At 40.2% G+C, this 12,919-nt stretch overlaps 1 protein-coding gene across 8 annotated transcripts in view; it reads right to left on the bottom strand.

Annotated features, from left to right (window-relative positions):
- Ralgapb (Ral GTPase activating protein non-catalytic subunit beta) overlaps positions 1–12,919 on the bottom strand; it is a 90,897-nt gene that overhangs the window by 14,773 nt on the left and 63,205 nt on the right. For all 8 annotated transcript variants that reach the window (XM_052722379.1, XM_052722381.1, XM_052722382.1 and 5 more), the window contains 3 exons: positions 8,964–9,122; positions 4,549–4,714; positions 1,264–1,386 (listed from right to left, as the gene is read on the bottom strand). In XM_052722379.1, coding sequence (XP_052578339.1) covers positions 1,264–1,386; positions 4,549–4,714; positions 8,964–9,122 — 448 coding nt within the window. The remainder of the gene's footprint in view (positions 1–1,263; positions 1,387–4,548; positions 4,715–8,963; positions 9,123–12,919) is intronic.

The following is a 12,919-nucleotide window of genomic DNA, read 5'->3' as shown; positions in this document are numbered from 1 at the left end:
GGAAGAGGGAACCTCAAATGATCAACTGCCTTGATCAGACTGGCCTGTGGGCATGTCTTTAGGGTATTTTTTAATTGCTAATTGATACAAGAGGGCTCACCCCACTCTGGATGTGACACCTCTCCACAGGTGGGCCTGAGCTGTTTAACAAAAGTAGCTGAATAGAAGCCTGGGATAGAGCCAGTAAGCAGCATCCCTATGAGGTTTCTGCTTTAATTTAGCACTGATTCCAGGTTCCTGCTTGAGCTCCAGCCCTGGCTTTTCTTGATGATGGACTCTCACCTTTAAGATGTAATAAACCTTTTCCTCCCTGTCTTGGTTTTTTGGTGTCATGTCACAGCAACAGAAAGCAAACTAGGTCAAACAAAAAAACTATTACAGAAAGCTGATAGCAAAGAAGTGAGCAGCTTCTGGGACCAAACCTGACCATGTGGTTCTTAGGTCTTAAGAACTGATGTGCAGGGGGTGTTTGGAGAGGCAGGCTAAGTAAGCTCTAGAATGCTGTAGGCAGAGCTTAATGGTCAGTTCTAGTAGGATCAGAAATGCCAACAGAGATTCAGACAGTAAGGACTGTTCGCTGAGTTTCAGAACAAGGATTCTACTAGGGACTGACTACAGGCTGTTCATGTTACATTCTAGCCAAAAAAAAAAAAAAATTGCCTACATTCTATCCATGTCTTGAAAAACTCAATGAGGCTGAAATAAAAAAAATGGACTAATTTATTTGGCAGACATCAATTCAAGATAGCACAGCATCCAGTGGCATCGGGGTTAGTGCTGGCTGCTTCTAGCTAGATTACGCGGGAACTGAGAGCGAAAGTGGGGGCAAGACTGGGACGTGGTACAGTTCAGCCAGGAAAGGAACATGGATGGAATTAAACTCGTGGACAAAGCAAGGAGAACAGCAGCACTAAAAAGAAGCTGTCACATTGTGTGGAAAAAATAGGAGGAACGTGCTGTGAGGACACTCCAGGAAGGGGTTAGACTCTGCCCAGTGCAGGCTCCAGTGTATCAAACTGAAAGCTCAGCTCATCTGAAAAACGTTTTGTTTGAGAAGAGTACTGCTGGATGCCTGCTGGAAAAAGCCAGCTAGAGAGAATTTTTTTCCAGCCACCTGGTCCTTCAGAAACCACTGCATCCACCCTTGCTTAGAAGCTAAAGAATGCTTCTGATGACTTCAAAATCTCCTCCAATGCATAACACACCAAATAGTGAATATACAAACAGATCCTAAAATAGCACTATGCAAAAACATGCTCTTACTTAAGGACTCCACAGGAGAAGGAACCACGAAAGCTATTTCCGTCAGGGCATCAGCATAGTACAGCACCTTCTTCTGTCCATTGAAAATGCTAGCCCCAGCGTCTTCAGAGGAAGTTACTTCATCTGGGAATAAAGAACAATGTATCAGTACTTAAGAAAGCTGGGCACCTTCACCTCCTGTTCATTAACCCCAGCCAGTTAATAAAGCGATGACAGTTACAACGAGAACCAATCTGTAGGTGAGAAGAACAAACCATGAGTGTTGATTAAGTGTCCTTACAGTAATTTTATATAATAATTTTCTAGTTTGTGAAATTACAGCAGACCTGGATACTCTCCCTTCTCTGGTAATGAGTGATGTAAAAACATACTGGGAGTTTTAGTAGGCAGAGAAAATGAGTTACAACAGTCTGAACTAGTCTAAGTCTCAGTTAAAATGAGCATATAATAACCACAGTATGACATAAAAGACCAGGACCTTCACAGGAAGATGGCACATAGATTTTGGGGAAGGGAATAGTAGAATCAGAATCCACCCCTGGTGCATGAGCAGGCTTTTTGGAGCCCACTACCTATGACGAGACACCTTTTGCAGCCTTGAGGCAGAAGGAAGGGCTTGGACTTGCCTCTACTGGATGTGCCTCCCACTGGGAGGCTTTGCCTTCTTGTAGGGGGGAATGAGGGGTCAGTTGGGGGAGAAGGCTGGAGGGGTGGGAGGAGGGAAGAGGGGGGTCTCTGATTGGTGTGTAAAATGAAAAAACAAAACAAAAAAAATGCTTATTTTTCAATCACAAAACTAAGAAAGATTTCACCTAACATATTAGAAGATACTTAATGCTGGTGAAGATGTGGAAGGCAAGAAATTTAGAGCAGAGGTTTACATAATTTTTTCTGCAAAGGACAAGATAGTGAATTTTTTCTGCAAAGGACCAGAATATCTACCCTGCCTGATCCTACTCTGGAGCAGGCCTGGAGCTGAAGTGTATTCTATCAGAGTCAGGGGTTAGGGAGAAAAGAGACTGCAGCCCAGCTATTCCCCTCTTCTTGCTATGGTGGTGTATGCATGGAAAGTCTGAAACAGTCTTTCTTTACTAAGAAGGTAAGTAGGAACTAAGCAAAAATTCAGAGAACAGATCTAACAGAAAACTGCAAACACAATGGGGTGCTCATAATTACATAAAACACTTAACCAATTTGGAATTTCTTCAAAATTTAAGCCAGGGCCCATGAGATTGGTTTAGTGGGTGAAAGTGCTTGCTGTAAAGCCTAACACCCTGAGCGCAAGACCTAGAACCATGTGAAGGTGAAAGGAAAATTGACTCTACAGAATTATCCTCTGATCCTTACCTGTGTAGTGTGCCACGCATGTACACACGTATATACGTATGTATACACACACACACTTTTTTTAAGACAAGGTCTTACTATATAGCCCTGGCTAGCCTAGAACTCTGTATAAGAACCAGGCTAGTGGGGTGGGGATTTAGCTCAGTGGTAGAGCACTTGCCTAGCAAGTGCAAGGCCCTGGGTTTGGTCCTCAACTTCGGGGAAAAAAATAAATAAATAAAAGAACCAGGCTGGCCTTAAACTCAGAGAGATCCACCTGCTTCTGCCTCCCAAGTGCTGAGATTAAAGATATGAGTCACCATGCCGGGCCAATAATATTTTTTTTTTATTAATAAAAATCTCAGCTAGTTTCATTCAGGTTTTCTGTCACTTAAAACTATAAGTGTTAGAAGGACTTATTTATAAAATGGTGCAAAAAATTCTACTCAGTGGTAGAGTTTGCCTAGCACACGTGAGGCTGTAAGTTCAACTCCCAATACCATATATACAAAAGCCCCATCATGCTCAGTGACCTATCTATAAAAATGAAAAATGTGCATGTTTTTTATTAATTCTACTTATAGAAATTTAATGTATACATATAATCAAGCATGGGTACATGGAAATTAAAATTATGATATATCTCAAAATATTTTAGTCAAATGAGTAAAAATTAGAAAAAACTAGAGATCAGTTCACTGTGGTGGTATTTTACTTGTACTGAAATGTGATTTGAATTGTATGTTAATAAATAAAGTTGCCTGGGGGTCACAGCTATTAGAGCCATAGCAAGTGCGTGTTGCACGCCTTTAATCTCAATACCATCGAGGACCTGGAGGGCTGGACATACAGGCAGTGACGAGGCAGTCACGTGTTTGGGTTTACAACCAATGAGAAGGCAGAACAGCTAGACTATATAAAGACATACACACAGGAAGTAGGTCCTTTTCGGAGAACTCTCTTGACTGAAGAGGATTGCTGAAGCAGGAAGGGTGAGGCTCTTAGTTCTGACCTCTTGGCTTTCTTCTCTGAATCGGCTCCGTGTTTCTTATTTAATAAGACAGTTGGTTACATCTACAGTTCACAATGGTGCTGAAGGGAAATTCTGAGCTAGTATATCTTGAGATAAGAATGCTGAAGATTATTCACTTAACCTAAGCAGCCTAGGAACACGTGAGTTCGATTCTGCCTCAAGTTTCAGTCTGTACTGCTCCTTGTTAGCCTGGTTACAGATTCTCCAAAGGCTGTGTGGAGATGGGTAGGAACCTGAGATAGATGCAGACTACAGTCTATCAAACATTCTTTTTTCCCAAGACAGGGAGACACAGGCTGACCTCTCTGAGCTCCAGGCTAGCCTGGCATACACAGGGAGTCTCTCTCTCTCCCAAAAAAAAAAAAAAAAAAAAAAAAAAAAATTCTAGTAGCGAAAACCATTTATTAAACTGAAACTTTTATTTACTAGACATATCTTAGGCTTATTAACATTTTATAGGAAGCTGTATTTGTTTGTTCACATATAAAACAGAACACATCAGCACAGTAATAATTAAGAAGTTAATTTTGGATACCATTACAACTCTCACACACAGAGGAAATATCTATAGAACTAGACAAATTAGGGGTGGCAAGAGGGCTCTGAAGGTTAAGGCTCTTGCCTCCAAGCCCATCGACCTGTGTTCATACCTGCAACTCACACAGTGGAGAGGGTGAGCACTCCCTCAGGCTGTCCTGACATCCACAGGCTCATGCACTCCCCTCCTTACCCAACCCTCCTACACAAAATAGGTAACTTTAAAAAAGAAGAATATACAAACTAAATGTGACCCATGAGGACTAGGACTGGGGAAAGAAGACTTTTCCTCGATATCATCTGTTTAAAATGTAAAGGTTCATGGGAAAGGGGAGGGGGAGAAAGAGTAGCCAAACAAGAAACAATTAACAGCTATTTACGAGCTTTACCTTGTTCAGACCCTTCGCCATCATCACAACTATTAATTGACCAACTGGTAGACACATGTCCCGTCCAACCAGGGTGTCTGCCCACATCTACTGACCAGCCAAGGGAGAGCAAAAATTCTAGGAAATGTGGCTGAACATTTCTGGAAGACTCCACATTCTTTAAAATCTGAAAGGCACAGCAAGCATCAGTTATGAGGGGAATACACGGACATATTAAAAAACACACACGAAAACTAATGAGCTTTGATACTTTTGACAAACCAAGGCCCAGTTCAGAGTGAATTTGAGAATACATGACCACAGTGAAAATGCGTGTTCAGGAGTTGGTTGGCTGGACTGGCTGGCCCTTGTCTGTTTCTCCATAGCAAAGTAAGGATAATGACAGTTGTGAAGATTATACCAGATGATGTAAATAAAATCCTAAGCTATCCCTCTGGCAAGACAATTACTGAGGCAGGCCTATTTATTAAAAATAAACAAAAGGTACAATGTCCTTGATGTCACAGTTAACAGCCTATTAATAAGAAATGTTAAACACGTATGTGCTAACTGTTGTATTTTAAAAATGGTGTGGAGCGGAAAGGAGTCACACCATACAACAGGGCTTACATAGGAGGTCTATTGAGGGGAGGGGAGAGAAGGGACAGAGACCAGTCCCTGGAGATGAGAGTGAAGGAAGAGAAAAAGACAGGAGGTGTACAGGCCTTCCTTTTGTAAGGAAATGTAGTGAATGCACACAGGGGGTGCTCTTAGTGGCTGCAGCTGAGGATATATCCTGTCAGGACCCTAAGGCTAGGCCAGTAGAGATGCCTAAATGCTAACAGTAACAGCCTTGACAAATAGAATAAAACTACAAGCCTCCTACAAATTCAGCAAAGATTAGGTATAACTAATAAATGAATATGAAAATGTCGTTTCCTTAGTCCAAAGAAGGGAAGACAGGCAGTACCGAAAAACAAAGTAATCAGGAGGGTCCCTCTCCTACTGGCCACAGAGAGTGGAAACCCTCATTCTCAAGAGGTTTTGAGGCTAGCAAAATGGCTCAGTGTGTAACGGAGCTTGTTAATAAGTCTGATGACCTGCCTTTGATCCCAGAAACCCACATAATGGAAGGAGAGAATGGAGTCCCACAAGTTGGCCTCTGACCTCCATCTACATACCATGGCATGTGGATGGGCACAGGCACACAAATAAATAGACAGGAAAACATGAGAAAAAATTAAAATAGTCATTCTCACCTGGAGGTCAAAATAACAATGGTAAGCCTAGAGACATGTTTGGCTGTCACAGTATGATGGTGTTAATTATCTACTTGACAAAATCTGGGAAGAGAATCTCTCTCCTTTTTTTCCCCCCCTGAGACAGGGTTTCTCTGTGAAACAGTCTTGGCTGTCCAGGAACTACTCTGTAGAACAGGCCTGCCCTGCCTCTGCCTCCCTCGTGCTGGGATTAATGGCTTGGGAAGGGAATCTCAATGAAGAACTGTCTAGATTAGGGTGGTCCATGGGCATGCCTATAAGGGCTTTTATTTATTTATTTGTTTGTTTGTTTGTTGGACGGGGTTTCACTAGACAGCCCTGGCTATCCTGGAACTCATATGTAGACCAGACTGGCTTTGAACTACCAGAGATTCACCTGCTTCTGCCTCCAGGGTGCTGGGATTAAAGGTGTGCATCACCACCGCCAACAAGGTATTTTCTTGATTGGGTTAATTGAGGTGGGAAGACCCACCTTGAATGCAGGAGGTTCCATTCATGAGCTCAATTCTGGACTGATATAAAGGAGAAAGAATACAAGCCTGCATGCATTCATTGCTGGTTCCTGAGTATGGGTGAGATGTGACAGCCCCTTGTAGCTCCTGTCTGACTTCCTTACACAGTGGACCTGGAACTATGAGCTAAATAAGCCCTTTTCCCCTCATGTTATTTCTGTCAGAGTATTTTATCACAGTAAATGGAAAAGAAACTAAGACATAGTGATAGACCAATGCTGGGATCCACAGCCAAAGATGCTGCTCAATGGTTTGAAATACACTGGGCAGCTCCCACAATAAACAAACAGCTGCTCTTAAGCATTCAGTTCTAAAAGTAGAGAAATAAGGGATTCTTTTCCAAATTAAAAATGAAAACAGGGAGAATGTGCCAAAACCATTTGGAGAATTTTCTAAAACTAAGACTCTCTTGGCTTGCCCCAGGCCTACAAAGTTAGCAAAAGCAAGATCCTAAAACCGCCATATTTAAAGGCTCTTTTCAGATGACTGAAGAAGCTCATCCATAAATCTCTAGTCATTTATACAATACTAACTGATGGCAACACCCTGCTCACACACCCGGAAAAGAAAAAAAAAAAGAAAGAAAAAACCAGGGAAGTTATAGCCATTACTTCCCAGTCTATTGCATGTCACTGTCACAATTATCTTTGGTACACAGAATCAATCTCTGTAAGTATATTTGTTTTATTCACCCAGAGCTCTCAAATTCTTTTTTAACATTAATTAACTTATTTATTTATTGAGTGAGAGAGCCAGAGAGCAAAAAAGAGTGAGAGAAAGTGCAAGAGTGTGCAAACTGCCACAGCAAGCATGTGAAGGTCAGAACACAATTCTAGGAGTCACTTTCTCTTTCCTGTAGGTCTAGGGAGCCAACTCAGACCACTAGACTTGGTTAGCAGTAAGCTCCTTTATCCAAGGATCTGTCTCACTGGCCCCTCCTTTGGTATTAGGAAACAGGGTCTCACTATATAACCCCAGGTTTCTTTGAAGCTTTGATCTTACACTGTAGCCTGGCTAGACGTGAAGTCTGTAAATAACTAACTTAGGAAATTTAGTCAAGAAGCAGTAGGTGATTCGAATGCACCTTGCAGCTTACCTGCTAGCATCCAGAAATTAATCTCCACTTACTAGGAAGAGAAAGGTTTCAGACATTCTTAAGAAGTCTCCAGAGCCGGGCGGTGGTGGCGCACGCCTTTAATCCCAGCACTCGGGAGGCAGAGCCAGGCGGATCTCTGTGAGTTCGAGGACAGCCTGGGCTACCAAGTGAGTCCCAGGAAAGGCGCAAAGCTACACAGAGAAACCCTGTCTCGAAAAACCAAAAAAAAAAAAAAAGAAGTCTCCAGAAACCTTGACTGTTTCCTGATCACCCACAGCTCCCAGAAGCTCAACGAAACTAAACGGATTAGGAAGTGTCTCAGGGCCTGTGTCTTTTATAAGCAGGAGAAAAATTGCCCCATACTTTCATGTGAGCAACACCCTAGTCTTACTAATCCAATTTACTGGGGTTCTAACAAATTAACACAAAGTCTCATTGCTAGTTGCCACCATCCTCCCTTCTCAAAAGCTCCAAGCATATTGGCACCATGATGAATTTCATAAAGATGCAAATATTCTTTACCTCTGGAGAATTTATGCTGTAGTCAGTGTATATTCAGAAAATGCTGAAATGGCCTTGTCTCAGAACCTTAAAATCAGGTTAGGTCTCTCAGGCTCCTAAGGCACAATTTAACACCCCTGTTAATATGCTATGAGTGCTTCTTCAGTGTCTGCCTTCCCTTAGATAATTCTACAGCCTCCTTCGTAGATCCTGTTTACCACTAACCCTGGAGCCTACCAGAAAGCAGAAACTTAATGAGTGTGTGCTGAGTCAGTAAGAGAATGAAAAGAACTTTCTCATGAACTCTTTAGCAGCTCACTAATGCACAATTTGAAACACTCTGTAACGCTGGTCAATTTCTACAGGGGTGGTGTGTTAATTTAATGACTTAGGTTAATGATATTGCAATTCGAATCCTTCGGTCACAGCACCCTAACATCTTCCTTTGACCCTCTTCTAGTCACAGCCACCGTCTAGCCTGTTTCACTACTTGCTTCCAATAGAAACTTCAGATCCCCTGCCATTCCTCTGACTCTCCATGCTCACCTACATTATACATCCCTTCTCCACCTTCTTAGTCTTTTCTGTAACCCATATCCAACTGTGTCTTCCTCTATCATGTTTTATGCTTTACCTCAGCTGAAATGGCTTAGTGTGAAGTTACCTGTAAGGAGAAAGCCTGCTGCTCCCTTCTACCTGGCAGGAGCCCCAGGGAAGATGGTCAGGAAGTGTTTAAGACTGCTGTCCTACTCTGAAGCTTCAGGCCTTGCTCTGGCTCCCTGTGGTTAACCTTCAACTGTTTTAGTTTCCTTTACCTAGGAGTACGAATTCCTTAAGGAAAAGGAATCCACACTGACTCCTACCCAGCCATGCTTCTTGAAGGGGGAAAGGCTCAGGACACTAGGCTTCAGAATCATGAGCGTTCAGTTTCTAGATGAAACAAGTCTTGAGCACAGAATACAAAATTCTCATGTCAAGTACAAACTGCTGACATAAAAGTCTTTTATGTTTATAACACAGATGAGGGGGAAAATTCAGAGTTCTTACCTCTTGATTTGTTTTCTGACCTGGTTTCATGTAGAAAATAAAAACTGTGTCAAAAGGACGACATGGCAAGAGATCCAGATACCCAATGTCATCAAAAAACCCAGGTATGGTAGAATCGAGTGCAATGAGGTGAGGAGGTAGACGACTATTTGCAGGTTCCTGTCACACAAGAGAGGAGCAATTGTTATCACCACATTACTCCAATCATAAATCACCATTTACAGTTTCCATTCTAGGACAATGTCTCAGTATAGCTTGGCAGCCAGGGTAGCCTGCAACTCACTATGTAGCCTTGGATGTCCTTGAACTTGCACTCTTGCTTCAGCCTCTCAAGTACTAGGATTACAGATGTCTGTCACCACACCCACCTTTTCTCATTTTAATAAAAAAAAAAATAATTATAATGTAGCAGGAGTATAACCATGATCATAAAGAAACTACTTAATGTGTTTATGCTTCAAGTTATTTTTATTTGCTTCAGACAACTGATGTCACAGTGTGAATATAATTTGAGAGCCTGTTTTCTCTAGAAGATAATGATTTACAAAATGTAAAAAATTTTTTTTAGATTTATTTTACATGTGTCGTTTTGTCTGCATATATATATGTGCACATGTGTGCCTGGTGCCCAGGCCAAAAGAGGGTGTAAGATACTCTTGAGACTGGAGTTGTTAGCAGATGGTTGTTAGCAGCCATGTGGGTGCTGGGCATTCCTATCTGTGTCCTCTGTAAGAGTAGCCAGTGCTCTTAAAAGCTGAGCCATCTCTCCAGCCCTTCTAGAGCTTTTTAAAATGTATTTTAAAAAGTCACCCATTGTTCATACAGATGCAACACTACAGTTACTTTGGAAGATAATAAGTGACAGTTTCTTGCCAACATACTGTCTTAAATACAATGTAGCAACTGCATACCTTGGTATTTTTCCCCAATGAGAGAAAAACTTAACCACAGAAAATGATGGACAAGAATTTTATAGCAGCTTTATTCTTAACTGCCAACATATATAAGCAGCCAAGATGTTTTTCAATAGGTGAATAAACAAACTGCTTATTAATGAAAATAAATGACATAATAAATCCTAGAAAGACATGAAAGAATTTTAAATGCATTGTTGATAAGTGAGTGGAAAAATAACAGTTTGAGACTGCATTTACAGGATTCCAACGATATGCCATTCTAGAACAGGCAAAACAACACAGGAAATAGCAGAGACCAGTGTTTACAGGATCTGTGGTGGCAATGGGGACTCTGCACATGGTGGCATGCACATGCCAATGCACACACACACACACAAAACCCATATTTCAAGAACCTAAAAGTTCTTGAAAAATACAAAATCCATTAACTTTCAAAATTCATTTTTGTTTCATTTTTCTTCTAATCCCTTATCTTCTTTGATCTTGCAAAACAAAATTTTAACAAAACAAAGTTTTACTCACAGTTTATGATTTCGTTGTTGTTATTTTAGAAAAGCCACTCCCAGGGGTGGTAAGAATTACTCTTTTTCACACAGTAGAGGTTCTGAGCTTGATCTGTTAATACGATACTTAAAATTCCTACCAAGGGTTGGGAAACACTGACCACAGATATTATCTTCCTGATACAAATGGAAGACAAGTCATAGTAGAAGATTATAAACAGTTCCACGCCAATTCAAGGCAGATTTTTTCGTTTTGATTTTTAGAGATGAGGTCTTATGATGTGTCCTTGCCTGGTCTGGGTCTCTCTAAGGTGGCCTTGATCTCAGAGATCCACCTACCTCTGCTTCCCAAGGGCTGGGATTAAAGGTGTGCTCAGATTTTTGCCACTCAATGAATTTTCTTGAAATATAATCAGAGGACTGGAGAAGATGGCTCCGAGGTTAAGAGCACCAACTTCTCTTCCAAAGGATCCCGGTTCAATTCCCAGCACCCACACGGCAGCTCACAACTGTCTATAATTTCAGTTCCAGGGGACCTGACACCCTCACACTGACATACATACAGGAAAAACACTAATGTTCATGAAATAAATAAAATTTTAAAAAAAAGCTTAAAAAAAAAAAGAAATAGAGTCAGACCTCCCAGTTTTCCTCCTTTACTTTGAAATTGTGGAAGAGGAACTGTGGGTGTTGGCATGCTGTAGACACCATGTGAGCAGTGTTCACATAACTATGTTCTTCGGTTACGTTTCTTCCTGTAGCTCTTGCATAAAGTTTTTTTTAAATTTTTTTCTAAGGTACATGTATTTCGTGTTAATATTTCAGCTGCAGATGGAGTATTTTCACATTCCTTGGGTTGTGTGCGTATATGTTTTGTTGTTTATTTATTTTTGAAACAGGATCTCACTATGTAGCCTCAACTAGGACTCAACCATGTAGACCATGCTGGCCACAAACTCACAGAAATCTGCCTGCCTCTGCCTCCAGAGCACTAGAATTAAAAGTGTACACTGCCACACCTAACTTCACAATGCAGTTAAAATTTTTACTTTTTTCCTTTTATTTTGTAGAGTGTATGCATGCACCTATGTGATGGTCAGAGGAGAACTTTTGGGTGTCAGCTTTCTACCTCTGTGGGATCCAGGATCAAACTGTTTGCACAGGCCTTTGCACATGCACCTCTCCCAGCTAAGACATTAAGAGTTCATCAATCACATTGTACTTTGAGGTGGATCTTACGAATAGCCATTAACTTCTTAGCACATTATTTTAAATATTTTATTGATGGTTACCTAGTTAAGAAGTCATACTCCCTTCAAATGTCTCCTTTCCAATGAAATCTCTTATGTAGTTTATTTTCATTTTTATTTCTTCATTTGCCCATTGTAGTGTAAGTAAGATGTTTCCACAGGAGGAAATCTTCCTCAACATTTATTTATCAACAATTACTTTAGGGCAAAAGTTAAAAAACTCACTGACTAAAAATTTCTCATTGTTATATATTGCCATACGGTCAAGGTACAAATTACCTTATTTTTACAAAAGGTGCCTCTAACTTGTTGGAGGGACTGACACTTCAAAGACCTTTAAGGTATGGACCCACACTATGCATAAATTTGGGGGTATTTTTAAGATCAGATCAATATTGTTCTACAAAATCTTGACTTACTACTTTATCGTTTGATGGAGTCAAATTATTTTCTTAGTAGTTTTACTCATATTTCCCAATAATCAATTCTCCTTACATTCTTTGACAAATCATACTAAGTTGTAAGAGAATTCATTTAACATGCTACTGACTCAGAATTCAGTTAGTATTCTAATACTTTTGTATATTTATTCATAAAATTGGTTTGCAGTTGCTTTTTAAAGTATGTAATATCTTATTTAAATTATTAGAAATATACTAAGATTCATAAAAATAAACTTGTAACTTGCTAACATTTTCCTAAACTCTGGTAGAAAAAATTTTTATTAACATTATTTTCTTAAAATCTTAAATATTCTAAAATATTAACATGAATAAAAAAAACTACACTCTCAGGAACAAGGCTATTAAAGGATTTAATAATTTTCATCCCAAATATTTTGATTTACTGCTTCTACTATGATAATTTACTCCACTAGGAATATCACTAATCATTTGTAGGCTAGATCTTTGTTTTGTGCCTTCCTTATTTACTTCTGTATCTATTGTTTTGTATTATCTGATCTTTTATTTGCATTTATTTAATTTATTTGGAGATGGCCTCACTATACACTGGTTTGAAACCCACTCTGTAGACCAGGCTGGCCTCTAAGAGATTAAGCTACTTGCTTCTGCCTCTCAAACACTAGAAAGATTAAAGATGCGCCATCATGCCTGGTTCTTTCCTTTTCCATTTTAAGAGGTTTTATGTTTACCATACACATCTCAAACTATTTTCTACATTATAAAACATATTCTCTCTACATGCTGAAATCGAAATCGAACACCAATGTCTTTCTGCTTTCCTAAAAAATTAAATGACCTATGGCCAGGTCAGTTGCACTTTTC

Source organism: Peromyscus californicus, unplaced genomic scaffold (genome assembly GCF_007827085.1).
Source record: "Peromyscus californicus insignis strain IS unplaced genomic scaffold, ASM782708v3 Scaffold_7__1_contigs__length_154581171, whole genome shotgun sequence".
Lineage (NCBI taxonomy): Eukaryota > Metazoa > Chordata > Mammalia > Rodentia > Cricetidae > Peromyscus > Peromyscus californicus.
Note: the sequence above shows the minus strand (reverse complement) of the source record. Positions and strands in the feature narration are given on the sequence as shown.